The following is a 27,831-nucleotide window of genomic DNA, read 5'->3' on the forward strand; positions in this document are numbered from 1 at the left end:
ACCACAATCAACTATTCCGAATAATATTTCTTCTTTGTCTCTTCATTAATCTATCTTTAAAAACATAAACATTTTATTGGAGATATTATTGTTCATGATTACATTGGTTTTGTTGAGGTCAGACTCGGTCTCATCGCCTTTCTTAGTCCCAATACTGCTTTCCCTGAAGGAATAGTTGACAAAGACAAAATGTGCTTTTGTTTTTCAGAAGAAATGGAAAGCGTGTAATGAAAATGGAAGACACGGCTTACGTGTTACAAGCAACAAAGAGAAAAAAATTTTATTACTGAGTTCAAAGTGTCATGTTACATCAGCCAGAGAATCTATAAAAGTAATACAATATATGCAAGTTACTAGTGGCACAAAGTCTCTTCAGTCTCTCAGCGATGACGCAGCAAATGTCTCTTCGATCCACAGTTTCCGCTGGAGATGTTTACGCGACCTTTGACTGCAATAAAACAGAAAAGAGTTGAGTGAATGACGATGAAAGCGATTACCCTTAATTTTCTTTGAATGTCTGTTCAAACACTAGCAGAAGCTTTTGTTCTTCTCGATAGTTAACCATTCATCAGACAGTATAGCAAGGTGATGGCTGTAACAACAACCAACTTCGATCTTTTGAAATATAGTTTGCAAAAATTTTTAAATAAACATTAGCAATCAGTATACTCGCGATATGTATCCAACTTTCCGTGTAAATCAGACTCAATATCATACAGTTTACTTTTTATAAGCAAATGTAGCACTCCATCGTATGCACCAGGTAGTGGATAAGTTGTTATACTGTAGTCGTACGCTAGGGTAAACATTATTCTGGTCCGACGTTTCACTTCTGCCCCAGAAGATATGATTTCCTGAAGATCATATGACGAATTTTCTATTTGCGCCGTTGCAGCTTAGTTCCACTACACTGTTAAGTAAAAGGAAAGCACACCTGCGAGCTCTGAGCGTTTCAAGGCATTGCAGCTCGTATTAGAATGAGATGTCGGTATTGTGTGATGTGAAGTTTTACAATATGAGATCTCCACTTTTAAGTGATAAACAATTGGAAGATTGTACTTGGCGGGTGATGCACAGATTTTCCCTGTGATAAAATACCAAACACTTAAGACTCTCGTAGCGATTCTGTGAGAATTCGATTGAGCAAATTAACTGCAATGGATTTCACGCTGCAGACTGTGTAGTGTCGTAACATCGATCTTGCTTCAGTGAAATATGCACGTCATAGTTCATGATTTTTCCATAATTGTAATTCTGGATGTATTAGGAGTAAAATACAGGGAGCAAAAGACTATTTACGACATGTACACATACCAGACGCCAGCTACGTCGAGAGGCATGAAAGGGAATCAGTGGTTGACAAGGGAGTGACACAGGGTTGTAGCGTACTGTCTATGTTATTCAGTCTTTACATTTAGCAAGCGGTAATGCAAGCAAAAGAAAAATTGGGAGTAGGAATTAAAGTTCAGTGAGAAGAAATAAAAACCTTAAAGGTTTGCTGATGGTATTGTAATTCTGTCGAAGACAGCAAAGGGCTTGGAAGAGAAATTGAATTAAATGGACAGTGTATTGAGAGGAGGATATAATATGAACGCCGAGAACAGGAAAACAAGGATAATTGAATGTAGTCGAATCCAATCAGGTGACGTTGACGGAATTACATTGGGAAATGATACACTTAAAGTTGTAGATGAATTTTGTTATTTTGGCAGAAAAATAACTGGTTATGGTCGAAGTAGAGAAGATATAAAATATAAATTAGCAAGGAAAGAAAAGTTTTTCTCAAAAAGAGAAATTTGATGACAACGAGTATAGATTTAAGTGCCAGGAAGTCTCTTCTGAAAGTACTTGTACGGAATGCAGTCATGTATGGAAGTGGAGCATGGACGACAAATAGTTTACACATGACAAGAATAGAAGATTTTGAAGTGTGGTGCCTCAGAATGGGCAGATCACGTAACTAATGAGGGGAGAACAGAATTGGGGAGAAAATAAATTTGTGACAAAACTTGACTGTAAGAAGGGTTCGGTTCATAGGACACATTCTGAGACCTCAAGGGGTCACGGATTTAGTACTGGAGGGAAGTACGTGGAGTTCAAGTTGTAGAGAGAGACGAAGGGGTGAATACAGTAAGCAGATGCATTAGCAAGGAAGTTGCAGTAGTTGCTAGGAGATGAAGCTTGAACAGGATAGAGTAGCATGGAGAGTTAGAATCACACTAGTCTTCGGACTGAAGAAGACAACAACCGACACGACAGAATTCGAGAATGGTAGAGTCACGTCCATCATAATGGCAACTTTTTGTACGAAAGCTCGTCTATTACTCAATGAAACTCGATTTGAGAGAATTAAGTGCGGCAGATGAAATTAGCACTGTAGTTTACTTACACCAGTGTGGATGGCGAGAACGCCGTCGTCTTCCGAGACCAGGATCTCGATGTAGGCGGTTCCGTCGGAGTTCACGGTGACTGACTTGCCTGTGCAGCTGCTGCCGCTCACCTCACCAGAAATGACGTCGCAGTAGGTGCCTCCCGCAAGACCAGTCTGTAATAAGAGACCGCCTCGTTACTGTCACTGCATCGTGTCACATTCCGCGGCACAGCAGGTCATCTTAACACTGGACATACCTGTAGAGTTTGCTTCAGGTCCGCGCTGGCCTCGTTGTTGATGGCAATGAAGCCTACAGTGCCTCGAGAGAAGGCTATCTGGTAGTTGTCATTGTCCCACCAGTTGGCAACCTCGGTAGCTGCAAAGATAACGATAGAAAATGTCATGTACTGGATTTGTCTGTAACATCTACATCTACGTGATTACTCTGCAATTCGCAATTAAGTGCCTGCCAGAGAGTTCATGAAACCACCTTCAAGCTACTTCTCTGCCATTCCACTCTCGAAAAGCGTGTTGGAAAAACGATCATTTCTCCATCTATAGGTGGGCGCTAACAACACATTTTCATTCTCTCAGGTAAAAGTTGGTCATTGAAGTTTGTTTTAATGACCGACACCTCGATTCGTGCATAATATCCTTGGCTCTGTCTCCCTATTTCACGATAATATCGTTTAATGTTTAGCGACAATACATAAAGCTCCAGAGACAACAGTTCAGTGTGTCACATCTACATGGATACTCTGCAAATCACACTTAAGTGCCTGCCAGAGGGCGGTATGTATTACACTTCTCTGTAGCCACCGGTGATTAGTGTTTAATGAATATTAACGACGTGCTAAGGGATTTCATTTACACTTTTTCCAGGCCAGTGAGGAAATCACAGGCATATAAAATGAAGCTGGTGTGAGAAAAACAATGTATCAGAAAAATGTTGTATCAGGCATCGTATCTAATGTTTCTGGTCACGTAACGCTCTTCACAACAATCTCTTACGCTAGCGTCAATAGTTCTCCTACTGCCCGCCAGGGATTTTGTACGCTGTCCACTGGAACAACACTGCGTACGAGAACCAGGGCTAGTAGCAACAGCAGCTTCTGTGTCTCTCCTTGTAACAGAAAAAAACTGACTAACGTATGATAAAGAAAAATTATCATAGGTCGATGGAAAATAGAGGAAAAGACAATGTGATGATGGTTTGGAGCAAAATTAAGAAAAGGGAAACGACCTCCAATAACAGAGAGTGTAATAACGTTGCTTACTGTTATTGTAATGCTGCTGTTTGTGTAAGAAACTTGCTTAATGAAATATGCTGATACTTAACGTCTGGTATAGAACTCAACCTGGGCTTAAGGGACGTTTATGATGCTCACACATCACTGGCATGGCTCACCATGACAAAACAAGTCAACTAATTCTAGCAGAGCACTTAGCCTGGAGAATCGCTGCTAGCTATGATCCTCGCCAGGTCAGGATATCAAGCTGGTTTGTGTGTGGAACAGCGGCCATCTTCGGCCGTTCTGAAACTTAGGCTGCGATTGGCTTATTCAAGGTCGTTCTATGCGTGCCGTTGTTTAGAAGGCTGTTTCTCTTTTACACGGTTTCTCTTCCTCGGGCACCACACACTTCATCCTAAGTCTGAAAACTTATGTGTACTGCATGGCAAAGGGTATGTACCATTGTGGCACATAGAAGGATTCTTCCCATTCCATCCGCCTCTGGAGCGCGGGATATTTAGGGCCAGCTTCCCATCTGCAAGCGTTTGTCAGTTCAGATTTTTCAGCAATGTACCTGAAAATACTAATTCGTCGTCTTACGATACTTTCTTCGCTCCTGTTTCATTGTACGCTGAAGGTACGTTCCTTTTTAGAACTTGAATTTACTGACGAAACAAAATGTTAAGTCCACGTCCATCTTCTTCGGCAGCAGACAAAGATCGTTAACTAAGTTGCAGCACACGTATGGAACGCAGCAATAGTGCAATCATGTCGGAACACTAGATTATATACTGTCAGGTTACATCAAAATAACGATATTAAAATCTGAATTATTTATTGCTTCAAAGTCAATATTAACAGTATCATTTAACTCTCAAGGCTACAATCCCTGAGAATTGTGATTACATTTGTAGATAAAAATTATTTCTCTTGCGATGACACTCCCTGAAACATCTCATGCATGCTAGTAAGTGCTCTCAGAGGTGCATAAGAGAAGACTGTGACGACAGCTGCTGAAATACTTTCGGCATCGGATTCAGATGTTTCTTGTGGACAATACTCACTATCCAAAAATGTCGTTAATGAGATGTGTTCTGTGAAAGCCGGATTGCTCAGAATAGATGAGCGAATATTAACCCAGCCACATCTGGTTCCAAATATGTAGTGCTGAGTATGGGTTTACCAGCTGAGCCACTGAGTGTGGTAGCGTTCTCGCTTCCCGCGCCCGGGTTCCCGGGTTCGATTCCCGGCGGGGTCAGGGATTTTCTCTGCCTCGTGATGCCTGGGTGTTGTGTGATGTCCTTAGGTTAGTTAGGTTTAAGTAGTTCTAAGTTCTAGGGGACTGATGACCATAGCTGTTAAGTCCAATAGTGCTCAGAGCCATTTGAACCATTTTTTGAGCCACTGAAAGCTACCAACATTACAGATAGGGCTACATTTCAACGATGTATTTTCAACGATGTAAAGCCGTTACAGAAGAACTCACAGCAAAACTGAAATGTAAATCCTACTCCACTGTGGGTTAGAGACGTTTCACGTGCTTATGGAGTAGACTAGGTTTCGTTTCTTCGTTCTCGTAATCAAAAATTTCACTTGATATGTACACACCACACTCATACATCTCGAGAAATTACTTATAAGAAATGTAAGAAAAAGGTCGTGAATGGACGATACCAATTTGCTAGAAAAAATAATCCTTTAGAAATACATACGAAGTTATCCAGAGCACGGGCCAAATGACAGTATGTACTTACTTCCAGCGACATTCCTGAAGCCGACCATGTTGTATATCTGCCTCCAGCGGTGCTCGCACACCCACGGGCGGGCGCAGGAGCCGTCGGAGTTGATGGTGGGAGTGATGATGGCCTGGTTGCTGTCCTGTGGGGGTCCGTCATCTGAGCTGCTGAACTCGTAGCTGGACATCACTCGTGGGAAGCCGAACGGCCACGCCAACATGAAGGCGTTCGCCATCTGAAAATATTATCAACTAATAAATATCATAAGCGGGTTCAATTACAGTTTTTCTAATGATTTTATTCCATTCAGCAACACGTAGCACTGCATACGGAGAGAACTGCGAGACATGCACTTTAATTATGGTACAGCATACACAATTGCAATTCTACACTTGTTCTTATAGGTAGTGGTATGTCACATTAGTGGTAGACCAAATTGTGAGGGTGGAAATACACAAATCAAAAAAAGTTTGATAAAATTCGCATTACAACTAAATATTTGTGTAGGTAAATTAGCAGTTTCGACTGGGTTTCTTATAAAACATTAATCCCAATAATTTTATGGATCTCTTCTACTTGATCTTACCATAGTTTGTGTAAGATCAGGGGAAAACTTTACAACAAGTGAAATACATATACAGAGAGTTCAAAAATGTAACGCCCACTCTAACAAATACTACGACAGAATCAACAACAAATATATTTCGCTAAGGAATCAGGTGCCGGAAAAGAATGTTGAGAGAGCGCTAAACCTATGCAAATACGCCCGTGGAGAAGGGACTAAAAATTATCCTTCTTCTAACACTGCTATACCAAAGTTGTTTCAGGCTTAGTTTTATGACAGCCTTGCGTTCGTACTGAGCCACTGAGTAGCATGTAGCATGTAGCGCTGTACTGCCTCTCTTACTGTTTCACTACGTAACGTGAAGCGATCCACGTAGAGAGAACTGCGACACATGTTCTTTCCTAATGCAGCAGCAGAACGTAACGGTCGAAAAGCTCAGCGAAAGTACAGCGAACGTTTCTCTGTACGAGTATGTCCGCATTATTATGGATGAGCAGACGAACTGAACGAAAGACCAAGATGCGGAGATCAAGGCAAATGTAGCGTCCAAGGGGCTTTTCTGGAACTCTACGAGAGGGAGAGAAACTGGAAAGAACTTTACTGGCATAGTTCTCTGTAAGGACAATCTCTGTGTGGGACAAGGTCATCTTGCGTCAAGGAAAAATACAGTAATTTTCTGTGTGTTAACGTACGGTAGGCGGATAGTTTTGCTTCACAAGAGCAACAGAAAAACAGATTTCAGATTACTTGAGCGTTCAACATGGAGACTTTATCTCAAGTACCGAAAATCTTGAGCACCAATAGAACAAGTTCAATAGACGTCTTCGAGAGCTGCTGCAATCACAAAGATATCTTCACTGGAAATCTAAACTTAACCACAACCTCCTAGATAATCAAAAACTGCGTTTCCAGGCGCTTCAGTCTGGAACCGCGCGACCGCTACGGTCGGAGGTTCGACTCCTGCCTCGGGCATGGATGTGTGTGGTGTCCTTATGTTAGTTAGGTTTAAGTAGTTCTAAGTTCTAGGGGACTGATGACCTCAGAAGTTAAGTCCCATTTTGCTCAGAGCCACTTGAACCACAATCAAAAACTGAACATCAAAACTAGTGTAAAGAGAGCCATGCGCGAGGCGTTCTAGGGAATCGAAAGTAAAATTCTGTCTACTGAATTGACAGAAACTCCTAAGTAAACGGACTGAAGACATCTGTACAGATACTCTCTGATCATAAGGGTATCGAAACTGAGGGTGACAGAGAGAAGGTCGAATTAGTAAACATGATTTTCCAAAACTGATTCACAGAATAAATTTGCACTGAGGATCCTTGTTTACATACTCGCACGAACCTCAAATGACATAATTCTAAATAAGTGAGCACGGGATAGAATAATAACTACAATCTGTCAACAGATGAAAGGCCTCAGGACGTGATGGGATACAAACGCGATTCTATGTAGATTAGCCGAAAGAAGCTCCGTTGGAGGAGCGAAGCGTTCCTGGTAATTGGACGAAAAGCGCGGATCATTCCCCTTTTCAAGAAACGTCTTCAAACAGACGCACACAACAACTGGTCTGTTGTAACAATTAATGACTTCGCCTCTCACAGGCGAGAAAAAAGTTCTTGGCCATGCTTTGCGTTGTTGGTTATCAGCCGACGGGCTATGATCAAGAATCAAGAGCTCTGTACACTGTGAGTGGATTCACTCTTACGAGCTTCAAGTTTTTAACTAGCTCCTCATGGAGGGAACTGAGTGAGAGAATACACGGAAGAAGACATAAGGACTTCATCTCTCTCTTCCACAACCATATTTGCGTATGCTCACTGTCCAATAATACATCTACTTATAATCTTGGGTCCATGGCTCAATGTGACATTATCCACAGAGGTACCAAATAAACTTGTAATGCTTTACAAGTATTGGCTCTCGGCAAGAGGCTGGAAGCACTTCCGGAACGGCAAAGTTTGTGAACTATTCGTGTGCCACCTTGGTTAAAGTATACCGTGCACGGTAAAATGGCGCTATCCAACTGCGGCCCCGAGGCGACTGTGGTGCACTCCATAGATGTCAGGAGTATACGATGTAGTGGCACAACTGATCTCCAAGATGAACCAAACGGCTATTAATGGTATCCCCTCAACAATCGTTCAGCCAATGTTGCTGTGTTTGGGCCTCTGCAGTAGGCGCCTTGTTCAAGTACCCATGCTGACTGCTTTTCATCGGCGACGGAAGTTGGTATTTGGAACTTGTACGCCAGTATGGCAAATGGAAGTCCACTGAGCGGCGACAGGTGGCCTTTTCAGATGAATCACGTGTTTGCTCCGTCGAACAGATGGCCGTTTGAGTGTAAAGCACAAAACATCTGAAAGTAAAGGGTGCATTTCGTGGCATTTCCTGGGTACCTCGTCATTCTGGAACGCAGAATGGATCCAAGTAAGTATGCACGTTCTTGGAGGCCATGTCCACCCGTAAATGCATTGGCACAATGCTCGCAGAGTTAGTGCGTTTTTCCGAGGAACACCAGGATGAGTTTACCAGCCACCAGACTCCGAGCGTGAAAATCCAGTCAAGAATATGGGGAACCACCTGCATCGGGCTTTACGCACCACGGATCTTCAACCTAGGGCAGCTGACCATTGCACAGGATTCAGCGTGACACCACGTCCCTGTCGGTACCTTCCAGAACATCACTGGCTCTGTTCCTTTACGTTTCACAGCGGTCGGTGCTCCGAAAGGTGATTGTTGAAGCTTTTCATGGGTGGTCGCATTAATGAGAGGGGAGAGTCTATTATCCCACATAAAAGTGTGAGAACCGTTTCTAACTGGGACAGGACGTAGGTACTAGCCCATTATTCGCCTAAGAACCACATCCAGGCTAGTTACCACACCGGGCCTCGTCGTTAATCCGCCGGGTCTTTAATCTACAGGGCGGATTCGATCCGGGGCCGGCGCACCTCTCCGAACGCAGGCAGCAGTCTGCTAACATTTGCGGCTGTCCATGAGAGTTTTCTGCAAAACCAAAACTTAGACAAAATGTATTGCACAAGTAGTTAGCATACCAGAAATTTCAAACGTTATGGTCTTAGTTAAATGTATTACTTATTTAAGTGTTTTTCGCTCGTAAAAGTAAGAAAGAATACGTTTTGTATGCGTAACCCAAACATTACGTATCTTCTTCAAAGGTCAAAAATCAAGATCCGGCCACTGAGACAGGCCACAAGTTGAGATGGAAAAGGAGGGGAAGGAAGTCGATCATCTCCTTTCTGAAGGGACTGTCAACGGTTTTGCCTTTAACGGGGCAAGGTATCCACGATAAACCTTTGTTATATGGATGAACCAAATCTGAACCTCCGCCCTTCCAAATGCGAGCCAAGTGTCTCAACCACTCCGTTGTCTCTTTCAATATATTTTGAGATATAATAAGGTATTTTGCAATTCTTCGCTAGTATTTAACCTTAAAACTGAAATACTACACTTTCTCTTTAATACCGAAACCTATTTCATAGTCATATAGTTCATTTCAGTGATTTTGTTTAGCGCCGTAAATTCATGACTACTATCACAGTGCTTCAACTGTTTCGAATGACGTTGCTGTGTGTCTTTGACTCCCACTGCACTGTATCCTACTGCAGTCTCTTTGTCTCCTTAGGGCAGCCGAGTTGTGCCTATACAAATTATTGTTATTTATACGCAAATTCACTACTGCCATACTGATTGGAATACTAGTTATCACAAGATTTTAAACCTGGCTGAAACACTGAAACAGCAACTGTTGAAATTCTTCACGGTAAATGATAACAAACAGTTGCAGGACGCCTTTGGCACGATTTTTTTTATATATATCTACTGCAGGATGTGATTTCAGTGTACTTTACTTCTGATGAAGGTATATTTAGATACATCGAAACCATGGTCAAGCATTTTAAAAAATCTTTATCCTGCAACTGTTTGGCTGTTATCATTTACCGTGAAATATTAGTTATGTTGTGTGAGCCGAGCCATGACAGATAGTCGCGTCACGTCTTTAAATCGGATCTTTGCCCAAGAAGGCGTTAAGTGTTGTCGGGTGCCAGGACGTGCAGTGGCTTTCAGTGTGTGGTTACTTCGAGGCATTAACTGTTTACTGTGGTGCTCTGCTCAGCCTCCCGTTTAAGTGTTTGAAGAGTTTAGCCTAGTTATTGCGTATCCTGTCGCCTTTTCAGACTTTATTGTATCTGAAAAGTGCTAATGTTTATATTTTCTACTGATGAGTATTTCTTCCCAAGTGGCATTTTTACGTAAAGTAGTGTTTTGTAAATCTGAGTTTCATTGTCGCACTGTAAGGCCCCCTTTGTCTCCTGCACGATGAAAGCATATTGCTGTGTAATTTAACATTGTTGTCGTGAGGCAGCACCTTAGTCCTTGTGGGTTCACACACGTGGGACTTAAGCTACTGTTATGGATGTATTGTTTACTGCATGCCGCTTGGACGGTGTTTACTTTTTAACTAACGTAATCTGTTTCCATTGTAGTAGTTGTGAGTTTAATAAATTACGTTGACATGTATGGACGTTAGCAAGGATGGTCGATCCCTCACGGCTCAGTCCTTCCTTGCCTTGCAACCAAAACGTTATAAGTGCGCTACATTGAGCAAAAAAGTGAAGTCGGAGATTTTGGTGTTGGTGTATTAAGCGTGATATTTAATTTTCTTCGTCACATAAAATTGGTACCAATTCAGGTGATGATTATAAGATTGTTAACTCAAAGAGAAATGCATGTCTCGGTAAAGTGAGTTTTCTGCAACACACTTCCAAAAATACTGATGTACGAAAGTAGTTTTTTGCGAGCAGTTACAAGAGAGGAACCTACCTTGTACAGCTTAGGGGTCTGGAAGGTGATGACGCTGCCACCACCTCCGTGACCTCTCTGGTTGTCGTGGTTGTCGATGAACACAAGGGCACTGGTTCCGGCTACTAGACCCCAGGATTCACCTGAAATTAGATGCAGAGAATAAAGCGCCTTGTACTGCATCATACAGAAACCATGCGAGAAGTCACAAATGGTAAGAGTAAGAAAAAAGAGTGAGGTGACAGATATAAATGAAACTGCGAGAGGGGTTAGACAAGTTTTTTTTTCTTTCACATAAACTGTTAAAAACTGCTTCCACCAAAAGTGTGATTTGACAGTACAAGAAAAAATAATCAAATGTGTGAGATTTGCTGATAACATGGTATTACTAAGTGAACATTAAAACCCACTTAACAGTATTTTAAAGGAACTGAAAAACTAGTTGTGAAGAATATGGAACTAAAATATATGTAAAGACTACTGACGCAATGGTTTTTACAAGAGAACGAAAGAAGGTAAAAGTGAAAGTTTCTAATAATTTAGTGAAAGAAGTTGATAACTTTCCGTAGCTAGGATGTAAAATAACCAGTGACGCGGCATGTAACAAAGAAATAAAAACAAGAATACGTGTTATGAAATAAATATTTTACACAAGAAAGCATTTCCCATAGTCCATTAAAATAGCTGTTAAGGAAAACTGTAGTGAATTGTATTGTATGACTTGTTGTTCTTACTGTGCAGAACCACGGACCCTGCGAGGGAGAGAGGACGACTACCTCGATGCTTTCCAGATGTGAATTTGGAGAAGCATTTAAGGCGTTAAATGGACAGGAAAAATGAGCAATGTGCATGCGTTACACGTGGGGAATGAAAAGGTAAATGCTGGAAACATTTAGAGGAAAAACAAAAGCTGGGCTGGGTGCTGGATGAGAAGGGTTTACATAATAATTGACGCATTAGAAGCACCAGAGGAAGAAGAAGAAGATACCAGCCATTTCACGACATCAAGATAGCTGCATAACATGCAGTGTCTAATCTGTCAACGAGATGAATACTTCACTATCATCGTATGATGTTCCGTGCCATGCCGTGAGTGTAAAATTAGCCATCACAAGCTGTAAACTTTAAATCATTAATCAAACAGCAAATTTCATTATAGGATGTAATGTCTATACCACATGTCGGCAAGGTGCAAGTGTTACCCCTGTAGCATCACGCATAGGAACTGATTATATCTCTAATGACTACAGAAAAGATTTGAAGATATGAATCAGACGGATGTTAGTCCCAACACGTAAATTCTATCATTTAGGCCAAAATGTAATGACATGCGTTGTGAGATAATTTTTCTTACCGAAGTTGACTAGCCACTTCAGCTGGTTTTGTCTGTTAAAGCACTTTGCTAGCTCGGTTCCATACTGGAATTCGCACACTCTTCCAATGCCGACATATTCAGATTTCTTGACCGCTTCAGTGCCTATAAATGAAAAGAAAACCACATCATATACTTCCTGATCTTTGTAACATATACTGTTTCAATATACACCCTGTCAGATATGTTTAATGTCTCACCAGGATCAATGACCTCCTGGTAGATGAAAGGTCTCTTCCCACTTCCAAATACACCACTGTCCAGATCGCTCAGCTGGCTGTAGATCATGGCCAGGTTGTCGGGCCACATGTGCTTAGCTGCGTCAATTCTGAAGAGGAGAAATAACACCGTCACAGACAGAGCTGTTAACCGGGCGGGAAACAAATAAGCGTGAAATTTTCTGGCCAAATTTTGGTGTCAGCTGAAGAGTTTACTATCTTTTCTAGTTGTTCTTACATTGACTCTTATATTTATTTTTGCTGACATTATCCAAAAATATACATATTCTGTCAAACACTTTCGAAAAATATTTAATTTGAATATAAGGTCTCTAACCGACTTTACAAAAATTTATTGGCATGGCAGGTAGCATCCATGAAACAGTTTTATGTTATAAAATAGGGCCTGTATCTTCCAAGATGATAACTTTTCCACTTACATGGCTGATGTATACATTTTTCAAAGAAACTGTTCTTTCACAGAAAAAAAAGAAAAGAAAGCAATAGTCACTCTAAATCACCTGCTGGGCATTCTATGAGTAACGTACAGCTAATCGGATCAAGGCCAACAGAATTTCCTGGTGACACACTTCCTTTTATGTGCTATAGTTACATAACACACACAAAATTTCTGCTTGGTGAACCTACCTGAAACCAGCAACTCCCTTGCCGATGAGAGTGTTCATGTAGGCGGCAATCTTTCCACGCACAGACTCAGATCCGTCATTCAGATCGTGGAGTCCAGAAAGTTCACAGTTACGTACCTGTGGTGAGAAATAATAATTGTACTCACTCCAGACACTGACTCAGGGCTGTCCAACAATTTAAATGCTAACAAATATGTGTAGAAAATATTCTGCTATTTACTGATTTTTAACACTCGTACAAATTCGGTAATAATATACAGGGTGCCCCATTTATCTTGACCAGCCTAAATAAATGTTAGTCCAGATGAAAATTACAAACTGCTTCAAGCAAACGTTCTTTAACCGTCAGGGAGACATCAATCAGCATGATTGCCTTCGTTGTAGCTTTGGTCTTTACAAACATATGAACAGGTGTATGACTTTTTTAATTGGCACTCTGTATTTTTTATTCGATAATTCATTACCTCTCTTAAAGACCTATTCAAAAATCTATCACAGAGTACCATTCATTGAAACACAACGTTATTAATTACATAACACGACATTGACGTTGACGCTCCCAGCGCTTGGTTAAGGTATTGAGGCTGGCTCTGAGCACTATGGGACTTAACATCAGTGGTCATCAGTCCCCTAGAACTTAGAACTACTTAAACCTAACTAACCTAAGGACATCACACACATCCATGCCCGAGGCAGGATTCGAACCTGCGACCGTAGCAAACGTGCAGTTCCGGACTGAGCGCCTAGAACCGCCAGACCACCGCGGCCGGCTAAGGTACTCAGGGTAATGGAATTCATCCAAGTGCTCACGTTGACAGAGCACAAATATAAACATATGGAGAATGCACACCCGTCATTCCGTCAACCATCTTCAGTTGAAGAGTTGTGTGAGTAGAAAGTACACCAGCGAAGAGAAGGTAGAAATGCTACTCATCTATGGGGAATGTAAGCTAGCAGAATAGTAATTGAGTAATTGCAATATTGTTTTCTTATGTACGGTTTCATTTAGAACAGTAATTTAGTCCTTTTAAATACTGTTGTGTAGAGTAGGCATACAATAAAGGCTGTCCTTCGTACAAACTGCATCGACATAACGTTTCTTTTATTGTTGTTGTTGTTTTTGTTGTTGCTGTCGAAGGTAGGCGAAATGCTACGCAGGCAGCGGAACTGTACAGAGACCGATATCTTGACAGGAACCCACCTTCCCGACGGATGTTTTCTCGTCTTGTTGCGACGCTTCAGAAAACGGGAAGTTTCAACCCACGACAACGCAATCGTCTTAGCACTCGCACATACGAAGCTGCCGAAGTTACTGTTCTCGCTTCCGTTGCTATGAATCCACATGTGAGCACACGACAGCTTGAACCCGAGATTGTCATTCCTAAAACGAGTGTACATCGTATTCTTACACGTCACCGGTTCCACCCTTACCATGTACACCTACATCAAGAGATGCATGGGAATCATTTCCAGAATCGTGTACAGTTCTGTCAGTGGACACAGCAGCAAATCCTCGCCAACCCGAACTTCTTCTCCAGTGTTCTATTTGCCGATGAATGTTCCTTCTCAAACAAAGGTCAGGTAAATACAAGGAACATGCATTATTGGTCCAGCGACAACCCACTATGGCTTAGACAGGTGGAACATCAGCGTCAATGGAGAGTGAACGTCTGGTGTGGGATCTACATCTACATCCATACTCCGCAAGCCACCTGACGGTGTGTGCCGGAGGGTGCTTGGTACTACAATTATTGGCCATTATTTCATCAATGGTATGGGCACAGCGTATGTCAAATTCCTCAGACGAACTCTTCCACCTCTTCTGGATGATGTGCCGCTATGAACCAGAATGATTATTTGGTATCAATACGATGGATGTCCTGTACACAATGCTTTGCGAGTACGTCGTGTTCTGAACCGAAGGCATCCTGCCAGATGGATTGTTCGAGGAGGGACAGTTTCTTGTCCTGCTAGGTCTCCTGATTGAAATCCTCTGAACTTTTTTGTTGGGGATGCATTAAAGACGTTGTCTATCGCGATATTCCAACAACTCCAGAGGACATGCAGGAACGTATCGTGCTTGTTTGTAATTCTCTTCAGCAGGCAACACTGGAAGCAGTAAATAATTCTTTCATTCAACGAGTGCATCAGTGTATCGGTGCCCAGGGTCACCACTTTGAGCACCTTTGAATGTTCTACTCCTGGTCAATGGTACAAGAGACTCAAAGTCAATTTTGTGTTATGTTTTTACTTGGTTGTGATTTGTTTTCTGAAAACTCCAGCAAGTTGGTGATTCCAGGGTCAAAGTCAGTGTTATGTAATTAACAGCGTTTTGTTTCAGTGAATGGTACACTGCGATACATCTTTGAATAGGTCTTTAGGAGAGGAAATGAATTACCAAATAAAAAATCCAGGGTGCCATTTAAAAAAGTCATACTGCTGTTCATATCTTTGTAAAAAACAAAGCTACAATGAAGGCAATCATGCTGATTGATGTCCTCCTGACGCCTAAAGAACATTTGCTAGAAGCATTTTGTATTTTGCATCTGGACAAAAAGTTATTTGTGGTGGTCAAGATAAATGAGACAACCTGTATGAGTTAGTAATAACTCCCAGTCATATCCTAGAAGGTATTTATAAGCCAAATATTAACAAATAAAAGATTCTTCTGGTACAGAATGAGAATGAATAGGAACAGTAGCAGCGTTCCGTTATTTTCTGATCCACTACATATTTCAAATGACCTGCTCAGTTACACACTGAGGTCACATATGTGGACAGCGGCCTGCCGGTACGCTTGCCTGACATCGGAGGGCAACAAATAATTTAGAACGGTTTCTATGATCTCTCCCCATAATTTCAGACCAACACCAGAATGTTTACATTAAAGTGATCGTTTGGGTTACTACTTGCGTGATATTGAACATTCGCCTCCGCATGTGTTCAGTTGGCTACACGCTCCGTCCCAGAAACACATTAACAAATCAAGAAATCAGATTGAGCTGACTTTTATGTGATAGATAGACCATTAGCTCATATGAACTTTACCCCCCTCGTAAAGGTAAATGTCAGTAACTCACTAAGATTGGCACGTGACCACGATGGTAAAATATTTTCTAAATTAAAAACGGTAGACTGCCCAACTTTTGTGAGTTCCAAAGCGACATTAACGCTAGCTTAGGATCTTGGAACATTATATTTGCTTTGATTTCCATTGAAGCTACTCTTTAGTCAATAGTGCCTTGTACTGCGCTTGAATTCAAACTGAAGCGTAAAAGCATAAAAAATTAATCTACAATAGACAGAGTGAGATCTATTATCGGTGATGTTCGATAGCCGCTACAGAAAAATCGATATTCTCTTTTTCTACATTGAAATATTGTAACTACTTACGTTGGTAGCGTCTTGGTAGTTGTTCACGGTACACGGTGGGTAATGGAAATCAGATTGCGTGTATGGGACGTCTGGGTAGTTGTATCCACTCGGCTTGCTGCCGCCAACGCCGCTCAGACCATCCCATGAGGCACTCATGTGATTGATGACAGCGTCCACGTAGATTCTGCCACAAAGAAGGGTTTGAAACTAATCAGTTGAAACTGTCTGTGTCAACGCAATACAGTTTACTTTTCTGCTAAAGTCTGCGAAATACACTTATTAGTAAAATTGATAAGGGAATATACACGGTTAGAAACCAATATTTTTGCATATTAATGCCTACCTTCATCTTTCGTCGGCATGACTTGTAAATGTAAGTGTAAATTACTATTGAATGGAATGTGGAAATACAAACGGTGTACAATTAATCTTTCTCTGACGCAATAATAGTAAACCAAGGACGTTAAAACTACTGCTCTGAGTATAACAAAGTGAGAGATGCTGCAGGATGTAAGTGGAAAACTGTTTACCTTCATGTTTTTACCTAGTGCGATGACATTTATATCTCCGATGACGACACTGTCAGCTGGAAACTGACATAATCTAGTAAAGATTATCGCGTCTCACCTTCTCATTCCTAGATATTTCAGTGTTTTTTTCATCTTCAAGACGAACGGTACGATAGAAGAAACGTTACTAGAGAACTTACAAGGATTCCGTGCACAATAGTCAAGCACATTATTGTGTGTTGTTTGTGTGAATGCCTCTGGATCTTGGAAACTTTTCTCATACGCTGGGTTCCATATGGCTAAGCAGGATAAGGTACCACGTTGGCTATTTTCTTCTTGGTTGTGGTTATCACAATAGTGAGATTAATTATGAAATATCTCTACTATAAGAATACGGAATACCAAGAGATCATTCACGCTCATTGTTGAATACGACATACGTTACTGTTACCACTGCATTGCAAGCTATGAATGAAATTCGTTACACATGTTTTGTAAGTATTTACCACCGTGAAGACATAAATACTATGTCAGAAAAGTACATCTACATCTACATCTACATTTATACTCCGCAAGCCACCCAACGGTGTGTGGCGGAGGGCGCATTACGTGCCACTGTCATACGTTCCTTTCCTGTTTCAGTCGCGTATGGTTTGCGGGAGGAACTACTGTCGGAAAGCGTCCGTGCGCGCTCTAATCTCTCTAATTTTACATTCGTGATCTCCTCGGGAGGTAAAAGTAGGGGGAAGCAATATATTCGATACCTCATCCAGAAACGCACCCTCTCGAAACCTGGACAGCAAGCTACACCGCGATGCAGATCGCCTCTCTTGCAAACTCTGCCACTTGAGTTTGCTAAACATCTCCGTAACGCTATCACGCTTACCAAATAATCCTGTGACGAAACGCGCCGCTCTTCTTTGGATCTTCTCTATCTCCTCCGTCAATCCGACCTGGTACGGATCTCACACTGATGAGCAATACTCAAGTATAGATCGAACGATGCTTGGAACAGAATGGCTGTTGCCGTAATAACGTACACGTCTAGCCAGCTGTGGTATGGTCTCCGTTTGCTGTCATAACGAAGACGGCTAACTTCAGATGTAAACAGAATTGGAATCACTGAGAGCAGACTTACCGAACTCCGACATTGTTGCAGCGGCTGACCATGTCGCCGAACTCTGCCTCGGATCCGGAGCGGCTGACAATCCTGTAGGAGACAGGTTGGTAGCGCTCCCACCACGGCCTGTTGCTACTGGTGATGGCCATGTACTCGTTGGGCGGGGATACCTGGAAGAACAAACATGGTTGCTACGAAACGTGTCCCTCATACCACACACTCACGAGCTAGGTTTGACTAGGGGAGGTAGGGATTTTTAATAGCATGTACTTGTCTACAACAGTTCCAATCACAGTTTGAAAAATGTAGAGAGACACAAATCCTCAGATTACCGAAACTAGCAGTAGGTCGTGTTGTAAATTATAGGACGTTATTTGGAAACCGTTAAACAATACAGGGCCTTCGCCTTTGATGAAAGAGTTCCAAGTTTTGCATTTTGGATTTTATTGGTTGCATCGTCTCGTAACTATTTTTCCATGACTATTTAATCTAAACTTCCGGTAACGAATGCATTAATTTACTGGAAATTATAGTCAGTTTGATGTTGTACCTGGACAGGTTATTGGCCCATCAGGAATATTTCTACTTGCGGGACAGATTTTTGTTTAGAATTCCTCTGCTCGAGGTGAACTGTGTTGATTACGACCTCTGGAGCATCGCACAGGCGAACCCGTTGTGGACAATCTTTATCTATGTTTTTTGTAAAGGACATTTGTGGGAGACCCTGCCAGATCTTACTCCACCGCCAGCATAGCCCTCTGCTCCCAATCACGTAGTCCTCTCCAGATGGCACTGCATCACCCTGGGATCGCCAGACTACTTACCAAATATGTCTTTGTAACACAGATGTTGGAAACGTCCTATCTGTCAGAGTAATGAAACGCCGTGACATGAGAATAAGTGTTGGCGAATATACTCTGTATTGCCTATAAGTGTTATTCGTTTCGTAGATTAAAAGAGGAGTCCTAGCGGTGGTCTCTGGTAAAATACACGGACAAGACAGAATTCGTCGCAGCCGGAAACAATAGGAAAGACTTGCAGGTAAGGCTAGAAATAACGAGCTGTAAGTTATGTAAATACCGAGAAGTGTAAATAACAAAAAAAAACGCAACATATAAACTGAAATTGTGAAGAGTGTAGGTCAAGGCAGAACAGTAATAAAAGCCCTACTATGGAGTAGAGAGACAACTTACGCTACTAAGGGTAGAATAAATCGAACGAAGTTTGGAAGTATAAGTAGGTGTGGGTAAATTATAAAAAAGAACAAAGCGAAAATAAAGCAATGTAAATTGAATATTGTGCGCGCTTTTACTTAATACCGAGAACAGGGATAATGGGCACAGAAATAAGATAACTAATGGAAATTAAAGCTGATATTATAGAAGGCTGGCAATGGCAAGGAAAACATTTCTGAAGAAGAGAAATTTGTTAACATCGAGTATAGATTTAAGTGTCAGGAAGTCGTTTCTGAAAGTATTTGTATGGAGTGTAGCCATGTATGGGACTGAGACATGGACGATAAATAGTTTGGACAAAAAGAGAAGAGAAGATTTCGAAATATGGTGCTACAGAAGAATGCTGAAGATTAGATGGGTACATCACATAACTAATGAGGAAGAATTGAATATGATTGGGGAGAAGAGAAGTTTATGGCACAACTCGACTAGAAGAAGGGATCGGTTGGTAGGACATGTTCTGAGGCATCAAGGGATCACCAGTTTAGTATTGGAGGGCAGCGTGGAGGGTAAAAATCGTAGAGGGAGACCAAGAGATGAATACACTAAGCAGATTCAGAAGGATGTAGGTTGCAGTAGGTACTGGGAGATGAAGAAGCTTGCAAAGGTAGGGTAGCATGGAGAGCTGCATCAAACCAGTCTCAGCACTGAAGACTGTAAGTAGGCTGTTTATGTTTTCTTATTGACAACGTTACGTAGCGCTCTGTATGAAAATCACTGGCTGTGCTGTGAGCAGTCTGTCGCTAGTTTGCATTGTTGTCTGCCATTGTAGTGTTGGGCAGCGGAAGCTGGATGTGAACAGCGCGTAGCGGTATGCTTTGTCAGACTTAGAATCTGTTAATATGCAACAATGTTTGAAGTTAAATATCCAATCAAGAACCAAGAGAACTTATTTAAACAGAAATTACGAATGCATTGTTATAGTGAACAGACGTCACAGTGTCATTGTGTGTGTACATTCTTGCATGTTAGTTGCACGATTACGTAACGGCTATAAGGCTTACGTACTTAGAACATTTACCAGTACTGCTAATGAGATTTTAATGCAACATTTTGGTTTACTTGAAAATACATTTTGGATTTAAAGTACTTTCTGTGAGATACCAGATGACACAGTGGTTAGTTTATGTGACAGCTACACGATTTTATCACGACGCTACTAATGAGTGACAATTTACAATGTTGCTTTTGCGGTGTATCTGTTTTATATCTGCACAGTTTTTCTGAATTATTCTGGAAAGTAAAACATGTTTTAGTAGTAACTTTTGTGGTATAGCTACAAGGAGACAGCCTTTTCCGTAGGACAACAATACGTTACAGTACAGTAATTTCTTCATCACAACAATAAGCGTAATAACTACGATATCTATACACAAAGCATTTCACTTTTGTTTATCATGAGGAATGTACATTGACTTCTGCAGAACTTAGCTTTCGGAGGACGATAACTACGAGACTTCCACAGAGATTATCTTACAACATGCCGCACAGTTTAGCGCTACAGTACACGTATTTGAGTGATTAATTTTGTACATAAAATATTTATTTTTAAAGATATTTGGAGTACAACGATACAAAGGTTTTCCGTGATACATTTCATTCCATTGCTGTAATCTGTAACACCTGTGGGTATAATTACATTAATCCTCAGGGGGGGGGGGGTACACGCCTAATTTGTGTATCACGTGTTTGGCAAGCACAAGGAGCCCTAGCTAATATGGTATTTGCTTATACAACTTTACACATCGGTATCATATTTCTCCAACACAAAATACACAGCTATCTGATCATTTAACTGAGAGAGACAAACATTTATTTTACTACATCAGTGACAGATGTTTACGTAATTACACCGTTGGATAACTTCACACTTACGAAATTGTATTTTTCTGTACTTTGTGAATTGTTCATATTTTTTCGGAACCATTGTGATATTATGAGAGCTTTGAATGATATATTTGGTAAGGGAGCATGATTTTAAAGTACGTTTGAGGTAGATGACACTATTGAAATGAGCACAGAATTTTTTTAGGTTTTGACATTATTGCAGAAAGCTACGACGTTTTTGAGATTTTACTGAGGTGTTATGATGTTATTTTTACGATGACGATGTGTATTATGCTATTGAGGTATGTTTATGATCAATAAGCTGATGTTATATCATGAATTTGATTATGCTACATATTTATTAAGATGAAATATTGAAGAAGTGTCGACGAATATGTATATGTGTAATAAGGTAAGGAATAATGAGTAGTGGTTAGGGACTCTCACTTGCGTAGAAGTATGTTGGAAACCAAGAATCGTACTTGAAGAGTTATGATATGTGTGTAAATGCGTGACTGTGTCACAATGCTGACGAATATTTTTTTGGACACTTATATTTATAGGCTTTTGTTTCTACAGATTTGCAACGCAAATTCTCGAACTGTGGAATTTTTATATGAGACTGTCACTGTACTGCAAACTGCTGTCGTAAATATTTCAGTAAGAAAGCTAAGTGACCTTGACGTAACGCGTTTTGGACGCCCAGCTGAGAGGTAGTCGTCTGACAAAAGAAAGCCATTAGGTGGAAAAAAAAGAGGCCATTATCCTCGCTATTGACATTTCTTTGTCGAAAGCATCGCAAATACGACACATTCAAACTTGAAAACATATGATAACACTGTGGCGCTCTTAATTTATTATATTTACTGAAATGTCTAATGAAATGACGAGAAATATTTTATGTCTATACACCTGATTATGACTTCTGTCTTTGTAGTTGAGAGATTTTCTGTACTACTTATGAAATGCCATATGGCTAATGAATGATGTTTCATGCCTCCCTTTGTACATATTTGCTCATTTTCTTTAATATCTAGTTTGTAGCTGCACTGCAGCATTGTTTATTATAAAATTTAATAGACGTACTAATATCACTATTTTCTGTCTACAGACCCAGTAAAGAATACGTTTCTGATAAACTTTCTTAGAAAAGAGAGCACAAAAAGACATTTCCCTTCACAGGAATTGCATATAGAATTTTCTTTTCAAGTACTTGGTAATTTCTTTTGTAGAAATAGTTGTGGTGCACCACCTTAATTACATAGACATTAAGATGTGATTATACATTTCCTTTATCTGCATTGTTGTCTTTAGTGTACTATTTTTTCTGCTTGAGCTTTGTCATGCTTAGGTATAAGTTATAGCATTTACTGCTGCTGTTTGCCAGGCATAGTGCTACTAAATTTCACTTTACATTACTCTGTTAAGCCAGTTTTACTAAGAATTTATTTTTCTTGTTTGCTGCACATTGCCTTATATTAGTTGTAATATTGCATTTGCTTTGCTAATTTATGCTGCTTGCTTTGCCATTTGTATTTTTTATCATTGCTGTTTGTGTTAATCGTTTTGTGTTGTTGCATTGCCTCGTTCCTTAGTTTAGCATCTGAGTTCAGTAGATTTAAGTTAGCTTAAGATGGGGTAGGCCATATAAGAGAACAAGTTGTGATGAATTGAAAGAAATGCATTGAGAAGCTATAAGAAAATGGTTTGGCCAAAAAAGTATTTTGAAAGAGGATATGAACAAAAAGTAGGGTTTAGAGACAACAAGTTTAGGTAGGATTTTCTTGGAATAAATGATGTAAGATAATGGAAAATAAATAATGACGTAAGAAATATGTGAACATATAAATACAGAAAGCATGCTTGGATAGAATTTTTTGGGGGAAACAAATGTTGAAATAAGAGGAAAGATATATGGAATGAAGTTTTGGGTTGGACTGCAGTACCAAATGTCACACTGAAAACACTGTATTTTTGTGTTTTTACACTATGTGAATTTGTGTTTTACCTGTCTTAATGTGTTTAGCTAATAAGAGTTATCTTGTAGAATTTTTCTGATAATATGTTATTTTCTCTGTGAAGATGTTTAGACATTATTTATTCTGTTTTGTTTTAATGTTCATGTGTGAAGTTGATCTTTCGAAAATTATTCTGATCTTTTATGTATGTACTCATGTCATAATTCCCGTAACACTGATGTACATGTTTATTTCGATTCTTTTGTAAAGCCTGTTTTATTACAAATGTTATCTGTATTGTAATGTTCTTTAATGATGTATTTTGTACCTTTGTTATTGTATTCTTATGTTATAAAATTGTAATTGACACCAGTTCATCAAATTAAGTAACTTGTAAGTTACATTTCACTGCACACGTTTCTGTTGGTCATAGTATATGGACAATATGAGAGAAGTAGGGAATGATAGTGTTTGCGCGTGTGTTAATAATTCAGCAAGGGACTGGATAACAGCATTGCTGGTTCTAAGGACATTTCAAAAAAAATTTTGTGAGTGCACAAGTGGTGGTTCATGGACTTGCTATATTGTCCACAAGAATCTTCGATGGTGACTGTGCACCTGCACAGTCGCAACAGATGGCTGCTGGCCGTCTCTACAAGGACTACAGTGGGTCTACACCTTTCATGACCCACCAATACCATTATTTCTACAAGGACTGCAGTGGGTCTGCACCTCTGGTGGCCCACCAATACCATAATCTCTACCAGGACTATAGTGGGTCTGCTCTGTGATGACCTACCTACCAATATTCTTCAAAACTTCTACTGACTCTGCTGTGGGTTTGCTCTGGTGTGGCCCATCACCTGTCTGCATGTCAAGAGTCTGCACTGTCTTTCCGTTGGAAGGACAACACTACTTCTTCAAGACTGCATGGAAATCCACTACTTCCGTGTGCATTTTCTTTTACTGCTTGGACTTTGAGAAAAAAAACACTGCAATTTTACTGTGATGAATGATCAGGACTGTCTTTATGGACTGTGAGAAAATTTTAGGTTTTGACCGACATTGTATCAATAAGTGTATGCATTTAATATCTTTGTTATTGTAATTATGAAAAATTTCTTCAAATCATTATTGGCCACTGCCCAAAACAATTTGTAAAATTTTTTGTGGGGAGCATGGGGGCTATGTAAGTAGGCTGTTTATGTTTTCTTATTGGCAACGTTACGTAGCGCTCTGTATGAAAATCACTGGCTGTGCTGTGTGCAGTCTGTGGCTAGTTTGCATTGTTGTCTGCCATTGTAGTGTTGGGCAGCGGAAGCTGGATGTGAACAGCGCGTAGCGTTGCGTAGTTGGAGGTGAGCCGCCAGCAGTGGTGGATGTGGGGAGAGAGATGGCGGAGTTTTGAAATTTGTAAGACTGGATGTCATGAACTGCTATATATATTATGACTATTAAGGTAAATACATTGTTTGTTCTCTATTAAAATCTTTCATTTGCTAACTATGCCTATCAGTAGTAAGTGCCTTCCGTAGTTTGAATCTTTTATTTAGCTGGCAGTAGTGGCGCTCGCTGTATTGCAGTAGTTCGAGTAACGAAGATTTTTGTGAGGTAAGTGATTTGTGAAAGGTATAGGTTAATGTTAGTCAGGGCCATTCTTTTGAAGGGATTCTTGAAAGTGAGATTGCGTTGCGCTAAAAATATGGTGTGTCAGGATAAGCACAGTCTTGTATAATTGTTCAAAGGGGGCGTTTCAATACCACAACGACAACATTATAGAAGGAAGGACGATTAAAATTTAACTTCCTTCTTACAGTGATAAAAGAAGCACACCCTCGTATTGGGTGTGGACGGGAAATGAAAGAAGCCGCAATCATTTAAAGTAAAGCATCTTGGGTTTTCCCTTAAGAAATTAGGAAAACTATGGATAATTCAAATTTGGATGGTCAGAAGAGATCTGACCCATATGTTACCACTGGGTCACCTCACCCGTTTGCCATTATGGGGCAGCTGAAACTAAATGACTGTAATTGTTTGAAATGGCAAATAGGGAGGACTCATTTGAACAAAGAATGACGGTGGAAATCCTCATTAAGAAAAAAAAGTAGATAGCTAGACGTAAGATGAAGGAGACATGGACTGCAGAGACGTGAGAGAGATTAGCAGCAGTGATAAAGTTGTTAGTGGAAGTAATGGTGGTGCAGGTGATAATGATGGGATCGAATCCTAATAAAGTCTCCCTAATTCACTTAGAGATTATTGGCATCGTAGAAATCTAATAACTTTTAGTATTCTCTTACACTTCGAAAAGATGGCGCCTAGAATCCACAGATAACATTTAGTTCAGTGGACACTTGCAGTTACGTATAAAAAGACTTCATTAAACACCAAAACCGAGAACTAGTTCCGTCTACATAAGATTGTCTACTTTATTACATCAGTTGGTTAGTCTTCATTACACTGGCCATCCAGTACATTATGACCATCTACCTAATAACCGGTGTGTCGACGCATCATGGTATGGAAGAAATGAGGCCTTAGCAGGTCGCTGGAAGGAGATGGCATCACATCAGTACACACAAATCACCTAATTCCCGGGAAGGAGGCTATGAGCTATGACATCACCTTCAATCACATCCCAGGTCGTGTTTAGATCTGGCGAGTTGGGGGGCCAGCACATCAGCTGGAACTCGCCATTTTGTTCCTCTAACCATTGCATCACCCTCCTGGGCCCGTGACATGGCGCTTATCTTGCTGAAAAATGCCATTGCTGTCGGGAAACAAGATCGTCATGGCGGATGTACTTGCTTTGCAGTCAGTGTACGATACTCCTCGGCCGTCATAGTGGGTTGGACGCGCTCCACAGGGCCCCTGGATGGGCACGGGAATGTTTCCCCGAGCATAACAGAGCCGCCTCCAGTTTGTCTCCGTCCCGCCGTACTCGTCTCAAGGAGCTGTTCCCCTGGAAGACGACTGATTTGCGCCCTCCCATCGGCACGATGAAGAAGGTATCGGGATTCAGTTCATCAGACCATGCAAAGCTCTGCCACTGCGCCAACGTATGCTGGCCGATGGTAGCGTGTCCATTTCAGTCTTAGTTGCCGAGGTCGTGATGTTAACATTGGCACATGCTTGAGTCTTCGGCTGCGGAGACCCTTCGTTAGGCGTGTTCGGTACACTACATGTTCTGAAACACCTGTACTCTGTCCAGAATTAAAGTCTGATATTAGCTCCGCCACAGTGCGCCACCTGACCTGCTTCACCAGCCTGCCCAGCTTACGACGTTCCACGTCTTAATGAGGCGTGGCCGCCTAACCCCACGACGTAAGGATGTAGTTTCACCTTGGTTTCTCCACGCGTTGAAGACACTCGCTGCAGCACTCCTCAAACACCCGATAAAGTAGTGCAGTTTCCGAGATACTCGAGCCGACTCTTCGGGCCATCACAGTCTGCCGTCAGTCAAATTCAGATAGATCAGGCGGCTTCGCTATTCTACACATGGACAGCACGCTCACTGATACTACATGCACCGTGCGTCTGTCTTACCAGCAGTCATTGCTTGGCAGGTGACGTTGCTATAACCTGGAAGGGTTTATATCGATAGTAGGTCGATGGTCATAATGGTTTCGCTGATCTTTCTGTATTCGAGACGAAGCTCAAGAATAGGGACGCAGCAATTTATAAAGAAATAAAGTATCTCTCAAATTGACATTGAAGAACAATATAAGATATTTTGCTTCAGTACGTCAACTGATTAGTGTTTGTCTAATGCTGTGTCCAGCCATCCACTACTTGATGGTTGGAGACTCAACATTGTTGTTACAAGTAGTCTGCGAAAAACAGTTCATAGATACTGACCACGAGGAATTGTGTATACGACGAGAGTTAACTCCTTCAGCGTCAGTTAAGGCCTAAAGATGGTGCACTGAAGCACCTAAACTGGTAGCTATATAATAAATAACATCATGGGAATTGTCCGTAAGAGAGATTTTATCGTAATAACGCGATACCGAAATCCTACAACATCGACTCATTCTTCACACCGTACCCAAGTATAGTTTCTATCCAAGTATAGTTTCCTAAGCGCTAAGGTGATTAACGGTAAGCGGTAACTGAGTCACCTGAGAAGTCGGAATGAGTAAAAAAGAATGATATTTATGCAGCCAGGGCCTGCATGCCTGCTCGAGATAGGCCTTTTTAAAGGAGTACTGCGAAATCACAAACACCGCGGGCTCACCTGAACGCCGCCGTAGCCCCTGGCCGACAGGAAGTTCTCGCATTCTGACGCGATGTCCACCCACTTCCACTCGAACAGGTGGACCATGGCCGACCGGCCGTCGACAACGTTGGGCTCCCACTGGGCGCTGACCGCACCCAGCAGGGCGGCAACAAAGCACAGTGTGGCACGCATTGCCGGCTTCTGCGGTACGCAACTGCTAGAGGCGGTCTCCCACACCGTCCCTTATATAGGCTATAGTCGCGGCTGGCTTGGGAAACACTATAGCTACAAAAATATCTCCTGGTTATTCCAGAGTTTGATAAAGATCAGTTCAAGTTAGTTGCAGACGATAAGAGCGTACCGCTAAAAGGATGATGGGGGGAATTCGTGATTAGCTTCATCGTTTGCCGGAATCGATGCGTTACGCTATGTACCGATAAAAAGTACGATAGAATATTCTCCGAAGATTTCAACGTCTTGTTGCGCAGAATATTTGTTGCACATAGCTATGACATGAATCATAGTTCTTAACGACCTTTTTGGAATATAAAAGGGCTATCCAAAGCAATCGCTAAAAAGTTACCCTTGCTTTAATTACGAACTAGTTCAGATGTTTGTTTGAC

At 41.1% G+C, this 27,831-nt stretch overlaps 1 protein-coding gene across 1 annotated transcript; it reads right to left on the minus strand.

Moving 5' to 3' along the window:
- Window positions 1-247: 247 nt before the first annotated feature.
- Window positions 248-27,441, minus strand: LOC126236519 (alpha-amylase-like). The gene is made up of 11 exons (XM_049945884.1): window positions 27,227-27,441; window positions 17,988-18,139; window positions 16,359-16,524; window positions 12,967-13,082; window positions 12,301-12,428; window positions 12,083-12,205; window positions 10,750-10,871; window positions 5,358-5,574; window positions 2,629-2,747; window positions 2,390-2,545; window positions 248-448 (listed from the first exon to the last, which is right to left on the minus strand). Exons 1-11 carry the CDS (start codon window positions 27,398-27,400, stop codon window positions 434-436), a joined length of 1,488 nt encoding a protein of 495 aa, XP_049801841.1. The 5' UTR covers window positions 27,401-27,441; the 3' UTR covers window positions 248-433.
- Window positions 27,442-27,831: the final 390 nt, after the last annotated feature.

This window comes from Schistocerca nitens, chromosome 2, assembly GCF_023898315.1.
Source record: "Schistocerca nitens isolate TAMUIC-IGC-003100 chromosome 2, iqSchNite1.1, whole genome shotgun sequence".
Classification (NCBI taxonomy): Eukaryota; Metazoa; Arthropoda; class Insecta; order Orthoptera; family Acrididae; genus Schistocerca; species Schistocerca nitens.

Excerpts from the sequence above, each read along its gene's own strand:
- LOC126236519 (XM_049945884.1), bottom strand. The coding sequence starts at position 27,400 with ATGCGTGCCACACTGTGCTTTGTTGCCGCCCTGCTGGGTGCGGTCAGC. Across the intron at positions 12,206-12,300 it reads CCAGGAGGTCATTGATCCTG|GCACTGAAGCGGTCAAGAAA; the intron begins GTGAGACATTAA and ends TTTCATTTATAG. Across the intron at positions 5,575-10,749 it reads AGACCCCTAAGCTGTACAAG|ATGGCGAACGCCTTCATGTT; the intron begins GTAGGTTCCTCT and ends TAATATTTTCAG.